The sequence below is a fragment of the Meriones unguiculatus genome, chromosome 1, assembly GCF_030254825.1.
Source record: "Meriones unguiculatus strain TT.TT164.6M chromosome 1, Bangor_MerUng_6.1, whole genome shotgun sequence".
Taxonomy (NCBI): Eukaryota; Metazoa; Chordata; class Mammalia; order Rodentia; family Muridae; genus Meriones; species Meriones unguiculatus.
Genome location: NC_083349.1, coordinates 48166206 through 48188267, shown reverse-complemented (window position 1 = coordinate 48188267; position 22062 = coordinate 48166206). Strand labels below are relative to the sequence as shown.

The following is a 22062-nucleotide window of genomic DNA, read 5'->3' as shown; positions in this document are numbered from 1 at the left end:
GGTGAATCCAGTCTTCTGCACATCACACAGATTGCTTTTAGGTCCATAGAAGCAGGTTGGGAGAGAGACCTATTTGGTCTTCCCCTCGTTCTGTTCTCGAACCCAACCTTGGAACTGAGCAGCGTGGACAGTAAAGGTTGCCACACCCACTCATTCTTCATGTAGCTAAAGAGCTTAAGAAAAAATGAGCTAGTTATTGATTTCTTCTCAGAGTTATGAGGATGCTTTGTGATGTAATGTACTTCCTTATAAGAAGTGGGGACAATACAGGGGCCTCTCTGTCCATGTTTATCAAAGTTAAGATTCTGTCAATTTTAAGGTTCCTCTGCATTACAGAAAAGGGATAAATGTGGGAACTGAGTCTTGGAGCTGAACCTTGGCCACTTTTGTCATCTCTTGGCTGCTCTGTTTTAAACACTGCATTGAGTTTTCAAACTCTGGATTATTTCTACAATTAAACCTGGGAAATGGATACAATCTCCACTTTATAGATGAAAGTTAGGGCTGGAGAGATGGGTCAGTGTTTGAAGCATGTACTGTTCTTGCAAAGGACCCAACTTGGTTCCCAGCATCCATGTAGGGCAGCTCACAACCTCCTGTAAGTCCAGCCTCAGGAGATCAGATGCCCTCCTCTGGACTATGCAGGCACACACATACATGTACACACACACACACACACACACACACACACACACACAGACACATCCCTATACATAGGCATACGAATAATATGAATAAAGTAATCGTTAAACAAATGAAACTGAGCCACAAAGAAGCAACTGCTTGCTGGCCCTGAAGTGCAGCTTGGTTGACCCAAAGATTTTACTGTTTCACTACTGTTACTCGTTCTCCCAGGTGGCCCAGGGCTTTCTTTAAGAAAAGGTTTACTACAGGTTTTGTCCCAAGTTGTGTTTTTAGAAAGACAGTCTTAAAAAACAGATCATTGGTTATACATCATGGGTTGTGTCATGGAGTCCTCCTGGGGTCTCATGGTTTTAAATGCTGTGGGAATGCTGTAACTGTGCACCTTCTCCTGCCTCCACTCGCCTGAGGTGTTTAATGCACACCTTTCAGGTCACATACCTCAAACAGAACACTTCCTAGGCCTCCTGCTTCCCCCTGCTCCCAAGGGCACACCCACTCTCACAGATGCATGGACCCAAATCTCACGTTATTTCCCCCGATTCTAAATGCACTCACACGTTAAACGTGATAGCTAGTCATCCTGTCCCCTCTTCCAGCTTCTGCAGTGTGTCTGGTTTCTCACCCTTCTGTAACTTTTTCTTGAGATCTCTCACACAGCCACTGTCACTCCTTGTCTGGATCTGAAATGTGCCTAAGCCTTTGACATGTTTTCCATCTTTCAGCCCCGGCTCCGCTGTAGTTCACTGTGTACCCAACAGCTATAACAATGCTTTAAAACACATTAAGCCAATTAAAATTATCCTCCAATTCCAGGTTTTTATACAAGTAAGTTCAGATTCTTCAGCAGGGATAATATTCTACAACTGTACTATCTTTCATTGTTTTATTTATTTTTTTCTTTTTTCCCTTCTGGATTTTTCTTCCTGTCTTTTAAACACAATAAACATCAACTTTATTTTAATTTTAGGAATTCTGTACTTGATTTTTTGCTTTTTCTCTTCTTTGAATACAACCTTGTTTAGGGTCTGACTCTCTTGACTGAATTTTTTATCCAAATATCAGATGAAATTTTAACTTTCTCATAAAGCATTTTCTTAAAACCACCAAATTCCAGTAGCATTCTCTCCGCAAATGCTACCTCTCCTTGGTTTTATGTTTTCAAGTTATTTATTCAAACTTATATTTGTGTCCTATGGGAACAGTCGATAACTTGATATATTTCTAATATATTGCAGAATATTCAGTATATATTGATGAAATTAGTTAAATAATAATTTTTTTTTATCTCTGTAAACTTTTATTAGCCCATACAGTATTGAGATTAAATAAATGTTTAACCAGATCATTTTTACCAGAGAAAGATCTGGCATTTTATTCCTGGTTTGGCTAGCTTATGCACATGCTCTGACTTGATAGAAAACAGATGCAGGTGCACTTTGGATTCAGTTTCAGCGCAGCAGGTGAATAACTTACCGAATTTCATAATTATTAAGCTGCTTGATTGCATTCTTGGCTTCCTGCTTAGTTGAGAATGTTACAAACGCGTAGCCTCTGTTGTTGCCATTAAAATCCATCATCATTCTCATTTCATAAATTTTGCCAATCTGGAGTGAATAGAAACAGAACATTACTATTTACATATACATACTTCCAAGAGTACACACACAGGCGTGTGTGACACACATATACAAAGATGCACACAGCCGCAGGCACACATACACAATGCTTGCTTGGACTGCCTCCTGCCAGGTTTGACGTTTGTATCCCTGAGGAATGGTTTGCATACTTTTGCGCTGGCTTCAGATTAATTATCTAACTCATGGGAAAAGCCAAGTTAAATAAAGAAAATAGAGACAAATGGCATTTCAGCCTCAGCTAACAAAATGTGCTTTTGGCTGAGCAAATGACCTTTTGTCATACAACTATCTAGAGATTTATGTAATGTCTTGGGGACCCAAAAATGCATTTGTCATCAGAAGTACAGTTTCCTGATAGATTTGCCTGTGCCTTCTGAGTTGTCTCCTAACGTCTCCATGCTTTGACCTTTATTTGGTTATGCTCTGTTACTGACCTTTAAAACAGGAAACAAGGATACTCTTTTGGGACCTTGCTAGACCAACTTCCTGGCTGTTTTTTTTTTTCCCCACTGCTGTGATGTCGGAATGAATTCAGCGTGTTTTATAGGCGGTCGTATTTTGGCAGCTTCTCTGTTGAAAATGGATGCTAGCTTCACTACAACTGATAGAGGACCTCACAGCAAAAGAGCGCTTGCTCTCCATCCATCCTGGTTGCCCTTAGTCTCCTTCTGCACTCCAACTATCTTGAATAAGTCAGACTAGGCAGTCGATTGACCCTAGCTTTTGTAAGCAGGGTGGAGCAAATACACACAATAGGTATGTGGGAAGAGATGCCATTAAGCCTCACATTTCTTCAGTGCTTGGATGTTCACTGCTTAACCATACTCTACTGAGCTTCAAAGAACTCACTGAGGAACTTCTATTTCGGTGAAAGAGTGACCTAAGTTTTTACCTGTTCCACGTGTCTCCCACTCTCAGGAAATTTGGTGTTTCAGCTGGGAATTTTTGCAGAAAATCAGTGGTCCTGATTTAGAGGCTGCACATGTTAACAGTTTATTTTTGTCACTTAGGGAAAAGAGTCAAATTCTCATACAAAATGTGCTCGCTGAAAAAGTACACCCGACAGCGTATTACAAATTAACTTTCAGGTTGTGTTCTTTCTACAACTTTGGATTTAATATCAAGATGCCATTTGCAACTAGGGAAACGTATTCCTTAGGAATCATGTAAGGACACTGAATAGCCATGTTCTTAATCTGTTCTGTGCATTAAGTAAGACAATCAGTTCTACTTGCAGAAGAAAAATTTGAGTCAAGATGTATATTTAAGTCAATATGTATATTTATACATATTTAAGCCATGGCAAACATGCGTAATTTCTTATATGGAATGCTGTATAAAGTCATATTAAGGTCCCACCTCTGAGAAAAAGGTATCGGACGGGTCTGATGTTCTTTGGGTGGATGACATTTAAATGAACATCGGTACAAAGTCCCAATTTATTTCTAATATCAGAGATCAGACCTCTACTCTTGCCTGATGCATCTAAAACAAAAAGGGGGAACTGTAGAGAGCTGCGTAATGCCGCGCCTTAAAGATGGAGCTGGTTTCCGCCTTCCACCTTCCCGATGGTGAGTGCTCTCTGTCACAAACAACTCCACATTTGGCTAAGGCCGAGGATCTGGCTTGCTTCCATGTATGTGGACCTATCTGCATTGCCCACGTGGCATGCTGGGGTTGGCTACCCAGAGGCTATTTAAGCTGTGGGCTGGCTTTCCCCAGGGTCCGATGATTGTTCAAGGTTCCTGAATAAACTGCATTGAAAAAAATAAATAAATAAATAAAATGTGTTCCCCACAAAAAAAAAAGATGTCAAATTGGAGTAAATATCTTATCGATGAGAGATTACTACACATTTGCAGTGATTCAGCTGCCAGCAAAGAGATTAGGGGAAAAGATATGAATTTGAGAATTCAAGTTGTCAGTTCAACAAGGACAAAGAGCTGGGCAAAGGCACTAATGATGAGGGGACAGTCACTAATAGCTAGGAAGATTTTAACATATTTGATGTGTGGAATTTGGGAGAGAAACATTGACTGGGCACTAGGGAGATGGTACAGGTAAAGTGCTTTCCATACAAGCATGAGCATCTCTGTAAGTCCAGATGCAATAGAACACATCTGGAATCCCAGGCTCCTACAGGGATGGGAGGCTCAGACAGGAGAAATCTGGGTGCTTATAAGCCAGCTAGCCTTGCATTTACAGTAAGGAACAAGAAGAGGCCTGACTCAAATGAAATAGAATAAAGTGTCTGTAGACAGACACATGCTGTCCTGACTCCCACACATGTACTCTGTTGCCTTCATTTACATTCACATGCATGCACATAAATACACAGACATCATACACATGCCTTGCACTCAGAGGCGTAAAAGAAAGGTGAAAGCAGTAAAAGCAAACTAAAGAGAATGATATTTTTCTTCTGAAAGAACAAATTAAATTTGGACTCACTTTTTCACACAATGGTATGAGTTCATCCTCAAAAAGGTCCCGGGGAAGTTTCCCGATGAAAATCTCACAGCCTCTTTCTGGAGGTGCAGTGTCCCAGCCTGGAGGAGGACCGCCATATTTTCTTTGTCCATTTTCCTGTGTACCCAGGGAGAATGGTGTATGAGGGAGAACAGATGACAACAAAATTTTTAGTTTATTTTTTATTTTTAAAAATCCTTTAATTTAATGACTATCTTAGGAAATATTCGTCATTGTCAAGTAATAATAGTTGACCAGAGAGAAGACAAAGGTTAAAGGCTCATCTGCGTGTGTCGTAGCACTTCTCTGCTTCCAAGGCTTGCTCAAGATAAATATGGCTGACGCTTGTAAAGTGCTGAACAATAGAAGTTACTCCAGGGTAGAGTTACACCATTTCTTATCAATTATGATGTCTTAGTATGCACCCTAATACGGAGGGGTGATTCAGAACCCACCACAGGTCTAGGGAAGGAGTCAAAGGCTGTGGCTCTGTGGCTTGTCTTTTGTTTTAGGAAATTATTATTTTGTCATTTCATTGCACTGTGGTAGAATACCTGAATCCCAGCTTCTTAGCAATTAGGGGAGGATGTGGGAGAGATGGTGGGACTGGGAAGAGACGAGGGAGGGGGCTACAACTGGGATACAAAATGAATAAATTGTAAAAAAAAAATGAAATCTATTAAACTAAAAAAGAAATTAAGGAGATAGTTTGACTTACTGTTGTATAAATGTCCCAGAGGCAGATCAGCAAGTGAACTGACTCTAAATGAGATCCTGGCTCTGATTTAACGTTAGGGTTGTGTGTCGTGGCAGCACTATTAGCCTGGAGTGTTTTGACTCCACCCGTCACTCACCATCTGAGGGGCTTTAGGTAAACGGCTTAACCTCTCAGTTACTTAGTGTTCTCACATGCAAGGCAGGGGCAGCAGCAGCCTTTGTAGAGAGGGCAACCTGCCTCAAACAGGCAAGGCTTGGCCCTTGGCCCACAGTCAGTGCTCAGCTGTCTGTAATTCCTAAGCCAAGCCGGGGATGTGGAGACCCTCTAAATAGAAAAACACGAAGATTAATGCTTGGGGATGTGAACTGGCTAATTTGGGGGAGAGCTGCAGAAGGATTTAAGTCTGCTTCCAAAGATGATAGGATGGCAGGGTATGTTCCTAATGTTGCCTTTTCATGTGAGGAAAAGTGGTGTGCTCGGTCCAAATAGAACTTACTTCTATATTTCCCTCTTGACTAATGGATGTTCTTTTTGCAGAAGAGTGCCACTGGCATTTTCCTTCAACGGCAACAATTTGTTTTCCTAGGGGTTAAAGGCTGAAGCGTGGACACCATCCAGTGCTCCTTGTCTGCTGAAGTTCATTTGCTGGGGCGGGGGGGAGGAAGATGAAGAAGCCACACTGCTCTCCAGCACAGTTAGGACTCCAGACCCTCACGTTTTACTGTGACTCTTAAAGGGGCCGAATGTTGGCATTCATCACAAAAGTCACCACTGATACACTATCAGGCAGTTTGGTGCCAGGATGCATGGTGTTGTAGAACAAGCGTAGCAACAGACTGCTTGTCTCTTCTTACTCCAAATTCTCACCTGAGCAGCAGTGCTTTGACATCATTAACAAACCAGACAAATGGTGAATTTCATCTTTTTAGTAAAACAGCAGGTACCATACCCTGCCCTAAGAATGTGCCACCTATCTCTCAACCAAGACCTTTCTAAACACATCAAGTTGACATTTGAGAAGATGGTCAAAGTTTCATTGTTCTGGTTTCCTAACTAATACCTGGATATCAACTGCACGCCAGTGGTCTGGCCTCAGAGCAGTGCTGTGGCCCAGGAGCCATCCCTGTCCCAGTTTACAGAAGATACAAGGTCAGACAGTAATTTGCTGACGTCATAAGGTTGTTATCTAGAGAAGTCAGGGTCTGAACACAGAAAGTCAGCCTGAGTTCATCAGCGTAATCTCTATATAGTATGGCCTTGATATTGGGAAGCCTAGGAACTTACAGCCAACCCAGACATTAAACTCAACATATGAAAATGTCTTGCCAGTAAGCAGAAATTGCCCTGCCTTACTTTCCAATTTTCAGTCATTCAAGTACACAAGATTTTGGGGAGAACATATCTCACACTTATTGTATACAAAGGGCTATATTGTTAATGCTAATCACCATTCCTTCCCTGGCCCAAATCTTGCCATTTGGGTGATGGCTTTTTCTCCTCTATTCTTTCCTGTGCATTTCAGGTATTGATAACACCTACATAATTATTATAATACCAGCATAAATTTGGCCAATATTTTTACCCTTCAGATTGAGAAAATCAAATTCATATTCCATAATGACAAAGTAGCTCTTCTGGAATCTTGGATTTTGTGAGTTTCCTCTGAATTGATAATAAGTAAGCAACAAGCAGGTTGACCTTTTGAAGTTTAATTTCTATTGTCTTGATTGCTGTAGTTGCTAAAAACAATGATGTATATGTTATGGGTTTGAGAGTTCCATTTGCTTATGTGGTTCAGAAGCTTATTAATTGTGTTTTTGTGGTTTCTATAAACACATAAAAAAACTGCCCAATAATAGTCTTGGGAATTGCAGAATCCAACCAGTTTAGAGATGCCCCAAAGTTTATGCAATGGGGAGCATTTGCCCTGGGAACCACCCACCAGGCTTGGAATGTGCCAGCAGGAGAAGTCCACAACAATTTGAAGCAGGCTCTGGGCATTAGTCATGGGGTCAGAATAGCTGTCCATTACTCTGAAAGGACAGTGGGCTGATATTTCAGGCCCTATTTTTATAGTTGGGAAGTTTAAAATAGGTAAAGCCAGACTAGAACTGTGCTTTCCCCATCTACTTGGTATTCCCAGGGCCTCACTCTCCTCAGTAACCCAAACATATTAATAGTTTCGAAAAACAGACTAGAGATATTTCCTTACAGGCTTTTAAAAAGCGACAGGATGTTTACTAAGCTCTGGGAACTCTTGCCTTTCTTAATAATCAGGTTTGTAAAATCTTTTCTGTCTCTGCACCCAATAAGTAGGCAGAAAACTTTCAACTGCCTAATTAAAAATCAAAGACTCAATTCTATCGAGAACCCTGTTTCATTTTTATGTGTTGCATGCTGAGGCTGCCTAGTAACTCAGTTTATGTCAAGAGTGTCTGGAATTTCCTCCTCCACAGATATTTCAAGTTCTTCATGATGAAATTATGGCTACCATCTTCTTGACCTTGGATAAAACCAGATAATTTTTGTTTAATATTGCCCATTCTGGGCAATAAGTCTTAGAATAAATGCTGAAAGTAAAGCATTTAATTGGCCCACCACACATCAGAGCTTTTTGTACATTTGGGAAAAAATATCTTCTGGGGGTTTTAAAAATGTCAGATGTTTGCTTTTCTAGCTTTTCTGGCAACTAGGACAGCCATGGTTTTAATAGTAATAAAATTGAGTTTCTGTTACAAAATTTTAATAGTTGAAACTTCAGTGCTGAGCACTTGGCGATGATGCTCAGCATTTTTTCATCATTATAAAGTTGTGATGTGCTTTTGGGTTTCATCCAGTAGAGTTTCCCCTTAACCTAGCTCTCAACATCCAAACTTTCATCTGGATCCTTGTGAAATGTAAATACACGTACAGATGAGCAACACTAAATGGATTCAGTATGATATCTACTTATCATCTAAATATAATCTATCTATCTCTTACATATTTATTATCAATAACAATAATGAAAAAGTGATTAGGAGTTTGAGAGAGAGAGTCAGGGGTGGGTGGGAACATGAAAGAGATTGGAGGGGGAGAGAAAAGGGTAGAAATAATGTCAATACCAGTACTCATTTATGAAATTTTCAAAAGATTTTAAATTAAAAAGCCCAAAATTTTTAAGATTCAGTACTTCTTAACATAAGATTTTTTTTCCGTTTAACTAGCCGAAATTACCTTCTGTTATTTGCACACAAAAATAATGGCAGCAAAACATCAGTTCACTGTAATTGAGCACTACAAAAGTGCTTCAAATGTGTTAACTCAATCTTCTCCGCCTGTGAAGATGAGGCATTCAAGACACAGAGTGCACTGAAACCCATGAGCATAGTATTAATGGCAGAGAACCAAGTGAATCCTAAGACCATGCTTTTAGTTAAAACATTGTTTTCCATGCTTCGTTCATTATTAGCCTATACAGAATCATTTTATGGGGAAAAACAGGGTTCAGAAATGTTACATAAATTGTCTAAAATTCCAACAGTTTAACTCATTGCAGGCAACACTATACTGAAGACCTCTTGTTTTTGCTTATTTTCCCCCTCAGGTTAATCAGCCTTTTGCTCTCCATGTTGCTATGCCTACTTTCATTCCCAACTTCATCAAATGGGGAGACCAGATGGTGGTTCTCCTTGTGTGAGAGACTATTTATAAACAGGGAAATCATTACTTAATGGCCCTCCCCCATTCATTACTAATTTCAATTATTTTAATGACTTTGAGGATTTTAATATTGTCTGTAATAAGTTTTCTGCCTCTCTTTTGTTCTTTGTACTTTCTTCTCTCTGAGAAGAAATTACGCATCTTTTCTAACCAAATTGCTTTAGGATCTTATCTTTTTTTCTACCTGGCTGTTTGTACACAGATGCTGGCCAAATGATCTATTTATGGTGACGTTTCTAGCTCCCATAAGCCTGCTACACCCAGAACAATGGTTTTGGGGTCAGTACCTCTTCATGGTGCTCAGCATCAACCCAATACATTGAGAATATCTATCTAGATTGTGCCTGAAAAGGCTTATGAGCCTCCAGTATATTTTCCCAGCTATCAACTTGCAAGACTGACTAAAAGTTTTTGTTTCGGCAGTATTTCTTTTTATATTCTGCCTGCGTTACTGGTCTCTCATTATATGTTGGCAAGTCTCAGAGGCCTTTTTTTCAGATATACTTAAAATGTAGATTTGTTGCTTTCTACAACAGTGCTGTATTCCTTAATTCTATATGAAGGATCGTTGCTTGTTTGGTATAGTTTATTACTTTGCTCTTGTGAGACACTGTCTCACATACTACTAGGTAGAGCTAGCCTGTGACTTGTTATCTTCTTGCTTCAGCCTCCTGAATACTGGGATTAGAGGCATGTAACCATCCTCTATGGCTAGATTTGGATTTTCTTTTTGGTTTATACTTGCAGTATTGGTATTATCCTTATTGCATTAAAAAAAAATAACCCATGAAGGGTATATGCTATAGTTATGTGAAATAGAATTTGCCTGAAAGTTACTGAAGGTCCATGGCCTCGGTAAATTGTCCCATTTTTATTTTAAGCTATTAATAGAAGATAGTTTTTCAAAATCAAATTGACCCTTTTAATAAAAATCTCTTGAAACTTTTTTACCTTTGAGGAATGTGTGTTGTGAATGTGTCAGGAAATCAGTATCTCAGTGTTTGAAGCATTCAGAAGCAAACTGTCTTTAAAAAATAACCTGTACCTTGTAAAGGTTTTAGCTGTCTACAAGGACACTGAATTCCAGAATAGAGAGAGTCAGAAATCAGACAACATATTCTTGGACATATCTTCATTTGTATGTAAGAGAACATGTAAAGCGCCAACTGGCTTCAGAGACGCTCGCATCTTTTAAAGCAGTTTGTATAATAATGGGCTGTGAATCACGTGTCTCTCTTTTGAGCCTTGCGTCAGAACCTGTGCTTCTGGACATGCATCTTGATGTATTGCTCCAACATCTCAGTGCCTCTTGGATTGCTGAGGGCCTTGGCCAACACGGTCGTGTGTGTGGGCTTGTACAGGGTGTCATTTAGCCAGCAGTCTCAGCTTGCTGAACGGCAGGTAGTGACTTTCATGTGGGAATGTATCAATAAACATGGAGTCCTGGAGATTCTGGTATCAACAAAATGTCTCTCAACACCCAACAAACAGAAACTAAATCAAAAGCAAGTGTGTGCTGAGTCAATCGTAGGTGTTTCGGGGAGTGCTCGCCTGTATTGCATCCCGAGACTCTGCAGCCTTCTTGTAAACGCACAGCTTATGTCCTGCCCATCGTGCAGGCCATCATGTGACTCAGTGCCAGAGAGTGCCACCTAGTGAATGCACCAGGGCCCAAAGTAAAGACTAGAACATGTCACAAGTTACAGCGGTTTTTACTTACATATGAACATTTCCGGTTTGATAGAAACATAATGATCTAACTATGGAAAATGATGATATCTTCTTACCCTCATCCCTCAGCCGGCAAGCATTAAATTAGTAGATCTTTGGATTTTATCGCATTAGAATGTTTGATTTTTTTTTTTTAAATTGTTGTTTGGGTTACTTGACTTCATAAAATAATCAACAGATGAATTTTGGCTTGCTTTTGGGACACAATTTCCCAAATTTCTGAAATGGCCTGACCGCTGATATTTTGTACTGTGTGTGTATATAATAAAGTATTCTCAATATTGCTGATTATAAAATCAGAATATCAACCAATTCTGAAAATCATTGATGATGTTCTGTGTCTCTCAGTACCACATGTGCAGGCAAGGTTTAATTCTTTATGCAAAGTAAGCACATCAGCTCAGAGTGTCAAGTTTGCTTTCATTTTTGATCAGTGACAAAGCTATTTGTCTATCAAAATATTTTCTGAAATAAATTTAGTTTTGACTTATTATCAATAAATGTTTGATTTGTATACCTATCTTATATACCCCTATACCTAAGAATACATAAAAACTAGGCAAAGAGGGGCATGGGAGGAGATGAGGGATGAAAGGTGGGATTGGGAGGGAAAGGGGGCGCTATAGCTGGAACACAAAGTAAATAAACTGTAATTAATATAAAAATAAAAATTAAAAAACAAAATGGGGTTTGAACAGAAAATTCTTAAAAGACTCTTATGTAAGAATAGCTTTTAAAATCAACTAATATATAATAACATATGAAGATGTAATTAAATGACATAAATTGTCCATGTGGAGATAGACATTGTAAGGAAGACTGGGTTTGGATAATTGTTCTTTTGTCTGTCCTAGCTCAACAAATGCCAAGGGCAAGCTCATCGGATGAAGCTGGTTTTAGCTGTGAAAAATCTGCTACAGTCTTTGGTCTCTTTATCACACCCTTGTGAAACTTGATTCTTCGAAAGCTGAGGGATTTGGCAAGGCTGAACTCAATCTTTCTTGGCTTTAATATGTTCCTCTATTAAGAAGTGGCCTTAGTTAGATAATTGTGGTGGTCTTGTGTGGGTGTCAGGATGTTTTTGAAAAGAAGGCTGAGTTTTGGCACCATATTGGGATGTGTGAAAAATAGTCACAGGATAAATGTGAGTTAATCAATGGAAGCTTTATGTGCACTATTCTTATAGTTTAAAAAAAATCAGTGGATTTTCAGTTGTACCTACATATCTACTCTGATAATTACAGAATGACACTTTTTGAATTGTCCCATCCTGATACTTAAAGAAAACTATGCACTTATATACATATATATATTTACTGTAAATCAAGATTATAAAGACATTTACAAACAAAAAATCATGATCACCTTATTGGTTAACACCATTATCTACTGAAAGCTCAAATCACCTGTCCTGCTCTTTCTGTTTGCAAGATTAACAGGGCTGAAGGATTAAGGCACAGCTCCAAATTTCATCATCAAATAGCCTGAATGAATTGAAAATGAATAATCCCAAATGGTATTAATTTTACTTCATCCTGTGACAGCATTTCATGTATGACTACCTCAGCCTCCTACTCAGTACTTTTAGGAAATATTATAAAGGTCACAGCTGATGAAGTCACTGATCTTTATTTGACAATGTTTTTTGTTGTTGTTATTTTTGCTTTTTTTGTTTGTTTTGTTTGTTTGTTTGGTTGGTTGGTTTGGTTTTTTGAATCTTTGCTTGCCTAAGATTTTAGTTCCTAAAGATAAAAAGTCACCCTACTTCTGTCTGCTAACAAACATAAACAAATCTATAGCTCTTAGAAAACTCTTGAAATTGCCCGAAAGCAGAGTCCAAAGTTAAAACTCCTGTCTACGCCTCTGCACATTTGGATCATGAAGTTCATTCTAATTTTTAAGATGATGAAATAAAACATTTCTTTGCTTCTAGTCTAAGGGAAGGCACCACAATGCCTAGCTTGTGGCGATGTCAATTCTTCTGTTTAAGATCTCTTGTTTTAAGTGTCCATTAGGGCAGTTGAAGAACAATTCACCACTATTTGAAAACAGTTGCAGGTACATATGTGTTTCCTGGGATGATGGACTTACCACAGATGTTGGACCCGTGCACAAAAGTACTCACAGAATTGTTCTTTCATTTGGAGGGTACAACACAATCTAGAAGAAACAATGCTCCTCCTAAGCTTTAAAATAAAATTGGCCGTGAGTGGCTGGAGGGACAAGCTGTGTGTTCACAGAACTAACATACATGATCTAAGTCCTTGGATAGCCCAGGAAGGAGGAGCCGGTGAGAACAGACTACAAAAGAGAGGGGAGCAGATGCTCTTTCTCATCATGAAGCCCATTTCCTATCTCTGTCTTTGGGAATCATGTGCAGTGATGGAAAAGACTAAGTCAGAGGTACTCTGATTTTGCTACCTGCCTCTTTCTGAGCCAGGGTAGGGGAAGGCAGCTGTTTACCTCTGCAGCCCCATGCTGCCCACTGATTTTATTGAACTATTTGCAGCCTTTTGTTGACTCAGACTCTTTATCCTTATTTGATGACGTTTGTCTTCTTTTACAGTTTCTGATTTCACATGTGTATTATCGGGTGTCTGTGCAACTTCTTACATCTTCTTCACGTTCTATATGTATGACTATCTTCCTACTGCTTCACCTTCATTTCATATACGTCCCTCAGGTGACATGAATCCTGCAAGCAATATAGTGTTGGGTCTTGCATTTTTTTTTCATCTAGTCTGTCTTTTAACTGAAGGGTTCAGTCCATTTATATCCAAGGTAATTATTGATTTTTAAAGACTTATTACTTCCATTTAGTTGCTTTGAAAATTACTTATTTCTTCCTTCTTTTACTGTCTTCCGCTTGGCTAAGTGATTTTTCTCTGGTGGTGTACTTTCATTTCTGTTTTTGAATGTATCTGTAATGAGGATTTTAAAAAGACATTAATTTTAATTTTATGTGTGCTCCTCAAATACCCTATGTGTATGGGTCTTTTACTGTATGAATGTCTGTGGATCATGTGTGTACCTGATACCCAGAGGCCAGAAATGGGCAGAAAGACACACATGGTATATAATCATGTATAAGTGGATATTAGCCATATAGTATAGGATAAACATACTAAAAACTGTAGTCCTAAATAAGCTAAACAACAGGGAGGACCCTAGGGAAGAGGCTTAATCTTCATTCAGAAGCGCAAATAGGATAGACATCAGAAGTGGGAGAAGACAGGGAATAGGACAGGAGCATTCCACAGGGGTCTTCTGAAAGATTCTACCCATCAGGGTATAGAAGCAGATGCTGAGACTCATAGCCAAACTTTGGGTAGAGTGTAGGGAATCTTATGGAGGAAGGGGAAGGTAGAAAGACATGGGTGGGATAGGAGCTCTACAAGGAGACCAAAGAGCCAAGAAATCTGGGCTCAGAGGGTCCTGCAGAGACTGATGAATCAACTAAAGACCATGCTTAGATGTAGCCCATGGGCAGCTTGGTCTCCATGTGGGTGGCCTAATAAGGGGAACGGGGGCTGTCTCTGACATGGACTTAGTGGCTGTCTCTTTGATCACCTCTCCCTGGTGAGGTGGCCTTCCTAGGCCATAGAAAAAGAGGATCCAGACAGTTCTGATGATAGGCTAGGGTCAGATGGAGAGGGAGGACCTTCCCTATCAGTGGACAAGGGGGAGGATATAGCAGGGGAAGAGGCAGGGTGGCATCGGGAGATGAGGGAGGGGGCTAAGGGATACAAAGTGAATAAATTGTAATAAATAATAATAAAGAAAAAGATTTAAAAACCCTAATTGTTGAGGTGTAAACACTTTTATTTTATGTCATATGACTGTTTCCCTTTGACTCTCAAAACAATGTTTGCTGGCTTTAGAAATCTAGGAAATGTAATTAAGTGTAGGAAAATAGACAAAGAAAATCCTCCAATAACTTCACTACCGGGAGGCAAAGGCTGTTTACAGTTTAACACAGTAGCACCATTTCCAAATATTTCTACATCACAGAGTGCTACTCTGGAGCTGAAAGTTTAATTTGTTAGCTTTATATAATTTTAGAAGTAATATTTATTTAAACCTTTCTGTTTCAAGGATGTTGCATTGAGTCTCTCAAAACTACTTTGATGAAAATGTTCAGGCACAAATATGCACGGATATTCAGTTATATAAAGAAAAGATGTAACAGCTTCTGCTTTTAATCCTCAGAAGCACTCAGTGTTGCATCAGTTGACACATTAAAGGCTAGCTTATGTTATTAAGTAACCTGTAAATTTTTATTTTTTACAGCTGTGTTTGCTCTGCTGGTGATAAGAGAGCACAGGGTAATCACCTCTGCGTTTTGAATTTGATGCAGATTCTGGGTCTGGAAAGACATAGAAGGCAAAGCCTTCAAGTCAGAAATTAACTGACATCTTTATTTTTATTAAACTGATGCTATCTTCTATCTTTTTTTTTTTTATCAGTCACTCCTTTATTCTAGCATAGGAATTCGGAAGTATTAGCAGGACTTAGGAGACTTCCCTGCATCCCAGAGCCTGTCTTGATACACAGGTGTCCTTGTAAACAGTCCAGTTAGGTATCCATGAGTACACTGACGTGATACCAGTCACAAAATCAAGACTGTGGTGTGGGGATGGACTTTACTGACCTCAGGGGAAATTAAGGTCTCCGGCAGTTAGCTTTGCTTGCTGAAGGCAATGACTATGAAATCAGTTTATTTAATTGTTTCCTTACTTTCATCTACTTAGGTTTGTGATAACAAGGGACTTGATGCTGTTTTAGGCAAACTTTTGTACACTTCTAGCATATTTTTTACCATTAGAGAGGTGGACTTCCCTTATGTGGCTGAAGACTGAACTCACCTATCAGTGGACTTGGGGAGGAGCAAGGGAGAAGAGGGAGGGAGGGCGGGATTGGGAGGGGCTGAGGAAGGGGGATACAAAGTGAATAAATTTTAATTAATTAAAAATAAATTAATAAAAAGGAGCAACAGCAAGCAGATAAAATACAGTAAAGTCTTACAGTTGCACATAATAAAATGCTCTGCAATTAAACTAAAAAAAAAGTTGACTAACAGGTTTTAAAAGTATCGAAGAGCTTTTCCATTGCCATTTCCCCTGAATAAATGTTTCAGGCTTAAGGAGAAATAAAAAAAATGATATAAAGTCATTTAAGTCATTTTTTATTTTATACTATTTATGGCAGAATGTACTGACTAAGAAAGAAAGAAAAATACTTTTCTTAATAAAGATGATTTTTACAGTTAAATGTGCCTGAAGACATGTGAAAAAGAAGTTACATTAAATGTTTGTTTTTTAGACTAAATTCTTTAGAATTTTCTGTGATTATTTTAGTGTAGTGGAAAGATGCATAAATATTTAAATCATTCACTAATTTTAGAAATAAAAAACATTACAGTTCACTGATTCTAAGATAACCCAGCTTTTAGTACATACTGAAGCAGACATCTCAGTATTGACTTAATGAAACTTTGAAAAGTCAGCTACAGAATAATAAAAACTTATGAAATATTAAAAAAAATGACCACTCTTTGTGGGGATGAAAATTATAAATGCTTGAGGCATTGTGTCATGCATAATGATGTATTTATGATTTATAGAGTTAGTATCAGTAAACTGTAAGATCCAAAGGGATGTCTTAAGTTTTAATTACTGTTCCTAAGAGAGCCATGAAACAGAATTGTCTCTCACCTGTAAGCCCCTTGCCCAATTCTTGCCCAGTGACAGACACTTCCTGAAATGCTGGAGGTTCTTGCGTATAAGAGATGACAAGCTGCATGGTTTTGCTCCCCCATTCAAGTTTGTTTGATTGTGCAATGGATGTAGGAGGGAGGTACGCAAGCAGGAAATAGGTCAGGTTGTATGCTTGCCCCCGTTTGGACCCGATTGGAAATCTGGTGGCCTTATGAGTTTGCCTTTTTAAGCCTCTGTAAAATGTGACTTGTGGCCATTTTCTGGGAATCCAAGAATGGACCTGGCCAGAGTCCACCATCTTTGCCAGCATTTAATTAAAGCTTGCTTCAGATTTGGCTCAAAATTGTGGTAGTTGTCTTATTTCTGCCTTGGTGGGATTAACAAAACCTAGGGCATTTCCAATAACCTAACAATAAAATAGTTAATAAAACTAGGATGTTGCCTGGCACCGTGGCACACACAGAGGCAGAGGTAGGCCGATCTTTGTGAATTCAAGGCCAGCCTGGTCTACAAAGTCAATCCAGGACAGCCAAGGCTACACAGAGAAACCCTGTCTTGAAAACCAAAAGAAAGAAAAAAAAAAAAAAAAGCAAGCAGGATGTGTGATATTTTATCATTACTCACATGTAACATTTGTATTGATGACTGTAGGTAGATCTGGAAAAGCATGTGGGTGAAAACCAATAGTTGGTGGGTCCAAATAACATTGTCTACTGCAAAAGGAGTGTTAGGTATTCTAATGGGATAATTTTTACATATCCAGTTGTTCCTTAATGCAGCATATATTACCTAAGAGAAGTTATAACAATGACAATAGTCATTTGCAATTAATTCCTAATTCTTTTTAGTCTTTTTTTTTTTTTTTGTGGCCCTTGCATTTGTTTTGTTTTTCCAGGGAAAGCCAACATGGATAGAAGCTATTATTATACATCTTAGACTGGACAAGCTGGTATAATAACTAGGCTGACAAAATGTTACCTTTTTGGAAGCGACATCTTGGAAGTCCCCTTCATCTGCAGGGATCTCTCTGAAAACCAACGTGATTAGTCCTGAAGTTCCCCCACCAAGTCCTAAAACATTAGCTAAGTTCACCTTCCCTAGGCACCGGGATTCTAGCCGCCTTTTCATATTCTAAAATAGTCTCCCAGTACTGTAGTAGGCTCTGTGACTGTGGATAATGGTTCTCCTTTCAAGCAACCGATTTAAGGGTGAGAGGATAATCTAGGTAGAAAGAACTTTCCCTAGGTCACCCACAGAGCTGAAATACGCTATTTTCATCTATGTAAGATTTAGACAAGGGCTGCTGGCGTTTTGCATCACGGGACATGGGTGTTTTCAGGACTCTGGATTCAGTGTTGAGTCCCAGCAGACATCACAAATGTTCCTACCTGGACCAAGCTATATCCCGTGCGCTGGACCAGTGCGCGGAGTGCCGCCTCCTTCTGGGTGCCGCTCAATCCATCCCCGGATTTGTGATTTGATTCCATTGAGAGTGATTATCAGCAAAAAATCAGGTTAATTAGGGTTGCTCACTGAAACCAAATTTAAGATAAATTAAGTAAATTACTATAGCCAAGTCCACCTTTGCCCTTCGCGTGAAGAGCATCTATCTTTAGCAGAGGCCTAAAAAGGAATCATTAAGTTATAGCTGCTAACTGCCACGTTCAAACAAGGCTGGCCCAATTTCTTTTCAAAATCTTGTTTTTATGATTATATATAAATTTTAAATGTTCAGACTTTAGAGAAATAGAAACTGAATAGTGTCCATTCTCTAATTAGAACATGCTCTACTCATTCTCAGTTCAGTTAGGTTAAGACGTCACTAAATATACAAACAAATTAGCATTAAAAGCATGTCAAGGGAAATGGCTTAGCAGGTGACAGTACTCGGTGCTCAAGTATGAAGACCGAGTTCACTCCCAGCATCACCTACAAAGCCTGTAAGCCTAGCACTGTGTGGCATCGCCAGAGCTTGCTTGCCAGTGACCTGGCTCTGGGTTTAACAGGCTTGTCTCAGGGAAGTGAGGTGGAGAGTGACAGAGCACGGTGCCTGATGTCTTCTCCAGGCCTCTAGGTGCACACTTCCACATCACATACCTGTGCACAGCATACACCCACACACACACACACACACGAGGGAGAGAGAGAAGGGGGGATGTGGGGGAGAGATTATAGATTTGGGACCGAGAAACTATCATTAAATCAAATACACTGGGGTAGGAAGTAAAAATTCTGAGATTGGGATGAATGAAGATTCATTCATTTTGTGTTTCCCAAGAAACTGTCCTAGTTATTCTATAACAAGACTTGTTAAAGGATTTTAAACATCATATGTGCATACACACATACATTTTTCACATTTGTACATGTATAAAGTCATATACATAAAAATTTAGAACAAAGATTTCAGTGTTTACAGTTTTCAATGGTGTTATTTTATATTTTAAATATTTAAATTAATTAATTTGTGTGTGTGTGTGCATACATGCAGAAGCACACACACAGGTCAGAGGACAACTTTCAGAAGTCAGTTGTCTCCTTTCACCATGTGGGTCCTGGGGATTGAACTGAGGCAGTTAGACATGGCAACAAGTGCCTTTACCTGCTGAGCCATCTCATCTGTCCAAAAAGTTCTGCCCTTGTTTTTAGTCTTGATTTTTCTATCGTGGTTATGAAATTAAAGTCTTTTACATGATACTGGTGATTTGGCATTATGTGGCAACTCAGTTTAGGTCATGTAGCTTTAATGTCATAGTTGGAGTACAGACTATTTCTATGGATACTAAAATGCAGGTAAGTTGACACCCATATTCAGTTTATGATCTTTATCTGTTGGTGGATACAGTTTTAGAAATTGCTATGAAGGAATAAACTTAGATGAATAAATTTTTTTAGCTATAAAAACCATTTTTGAAGACTTACAAAGAAACTATTGCAAGGGTTACATTTTGTTTAATGGTTTTTTGGTTTTTTTTTTTTTTTTTTTTGTAAATGTTTCTAAAGTTACTAAGTGTCATTAAATTTGCTGTTTAATCAGAAAGCTCTCAAGTTCTTCCATTGTGCCTAGTTCATCCTGGAGGACCATAGGTTATTTCTATGTGCTTTAGAGCTTTGAAGGCAGTCTACAGTTTGTTGGCCAAGCTGTAGTTTGTTCTTTACTGAACCTCATCATTTCCATCAAAAAGGTAACAGGTCATGGTTACATGGTGAGTTTATTTTTTGCAAAACCTACTTTGAGATTGGGTCAATAATTACTAAAGGTTATTAAGGAAATTTTGACGCTGGAAAGGCTTCTCAGCTTCGTTGAAGTACATGGTAAAGTTCTGAGAAATCCTTTACAATATCTAAATCTCAAATCACTGGAAATCAGTACATCAAAATGAAACTCCCAGTTTGCAACCAAAGGCACTTCAGAGACTGGGTGTGTTTTCTAGTTGGTTTAGCACTTGATTAATGTGTGAAGTCCTAGGTTTAAAGACAAGAAATCCCAAACAAAATTCAACCCAACCTGAAATAAAACAAAACAAAGACAACATATCAATTGAGCTGAGGAAATCTGTGGTAGCCCAGTTATGGGGGTGCTGATTTTCACAGTGACTTTAGCTATTCGGAGAGATAAACTGAATGGCAGGTAGATAGATATCCAAATCTGAACTTCAAAGGAGAGCCCCAGCTGGGAGACACTGACTTGGAGCTGAGGTATGACAGATGTTTATTCTTAAGATGGGATGAGCTCATATAAGGGCTGTGTAGACTCTGGACCACACCCCGGATCTCCTTTACTCATCCTTCACATGACTCTGAGCTTAGCACCGAATGCTCCCTCAGACCACCAGGCTCACTGTTGACATTTTTCATTCCCGTGCCTTCCCTCTTCACTGTTTGGCCTCATTGATTCCATCTAGATTTGGATGAAAGCTGTTTGCTCTATGATGTTTCTTGACAACCTACCTAGGTAGCATCAAATGCCATCTCTTCAGTGTTCTCGGAAAAAAAATGTACTGCCTTAAACTGCACGCACAGTGCTGGGATAGTCCCCTGACTCTCATTCTAGCTAGCTTGTACTTGTAGTTGCCCCAAAGACTTGCTGTTATGCCAAGTGCTCAACAAGCAAATAAGGAACAAACAGAAGACTTAGGGTCAATGATTTTATAGTTTACAGTGACTTGTACTCAATCAGAAATAAAATAGATATATAAACCAAATGCCCTAGTACTCATTATTTCTAACTATTTCCAGTAACTTTCTGTAGTCCTACCCTAGAACAAGCCCATTTTATGTGAGAAAATGATTTTTGATGGTTTCTGCGCATGCCATATTTCTGAGAGAGACAAGAGTAAATATTTCTCAAGGGTAAAGTTATTAAAACTAGAGCTTTGTATGGGCATGCTTTCTCTTCTATGCATTTTATGGTTTTACATCTGCAACCTCCATTTCCATTTGATCTAGCAGGACCTAGAAACTGTGGTGCAAGATTTCTCCTTCCCTCAAAGTTGAGGGAGGATTGGACTAGGCCTCTTATCACCTAGCTGGTCTGCTTAACGCAGTTCAACCAGAGTTCACTATTGGAAGAGGTCACGGGTACGTGCTGACCCTGAGGTCTCTGGTGTCAGTGGGCATTAGGTCAGGGAAGGTGGAAGGGGAGAGGAGGAAGAGAAGGAAACATAGTGGGGAAACGATGACTTTTCCAACTCTGCACTTATCAGGCAGAGACACATGCTGCCCTGCAGTTATGCCTCTGCCTGTCGCCGAGAAAGGAAATACAGTTATTTGGTGGTACAAAAAAAAAATTAAAAATCGGTACCACAAAGAGTCACAAGGTACAAACAGGCTTGAAAGAGGGGACTGCTTCTCGGATTTTATTGTCCCGGTGGAACCTGCATTGCTGACCAGGGAGACAGAAGAAAGAGAGGAGCCAACTTTGCTTTTGTCTCTGAAGTCTCTCAAAATGCAAATGGGGCAAGATGTGAGACAAAAGCTGGAAAGGCATATAAGAGGGAAGCATGTTTAAAAGCAAAGAAACAAGAGCAGTAAAGTAGAAGCAGAAAATAAAAAGTACAATCAAACAGTGGATATCAGTGGGCATCCTGATTAAAAGTTAAATTAAACAGTTAATCTCCACTTTAATGAAGAGTTCAATAAATATCGATTTCCTCTACACATTCCTGTCTTTGGCAATTTAAAATCTGGAAAGAGTAGTTTTGTTGCTATAATTACATGTCACCTAATTATGTGATGCTTGAAAGAGGTCGGACAAGAAAACTGAATGGGGAGAAAGACTGCTCGTGAGTTGGTCAGTAGTGGAGGGGGAGGGGTTCTCCTAATCGAATGGGAACCTCAGGGCTGTGCTGACACCAGACCCCATCTGCATCCGAAGTTGTTGAAGGCTTCGCTTGTTGTTTGACTGTCTCTAAGCCATCTCCATCTTTTTCTAATGTTCTAT

At 39.2% G+C, this 22062-nt stretch overlaps 1 protein-coding gene across 4 annotated transcripts in view; it reads right to left on the bottom strand.

The window, feature by feature from the left end:
• The window catches only part of A1cf (APOBEC1 complementation factor), a 79848-nt gene that overhangs the window by 37636 nt on the left and 20150 nt on the right, over positions 1–22062 (bottom strand). For 3 of the 4 annotated variants that reach the window (XM_021650072.2, XM_060388344.1, XM_060388350.1), the window contains exons 2-4: positions 18008–18151; positions 4734–4868; positions 2119–2249 (exon numbers count right to left, since the gene is read on the bottom strand). In XM_021650072.2, coding sequence (XP_021505747.1) covers positions 2119–2249; positions 4734–4868; positions 18008–18106 — 365 coding nt within the window. In that variant the 5' untranslated portion in view covers positions 18107–18151. The remainder of the gene's footprint in view (positions 1–2118; positions 2250–4733; positions 4869–18007; positions 18152–22062) is intronic. The other variant, XM_060388353.1, reaches the window with a different exon arrangement.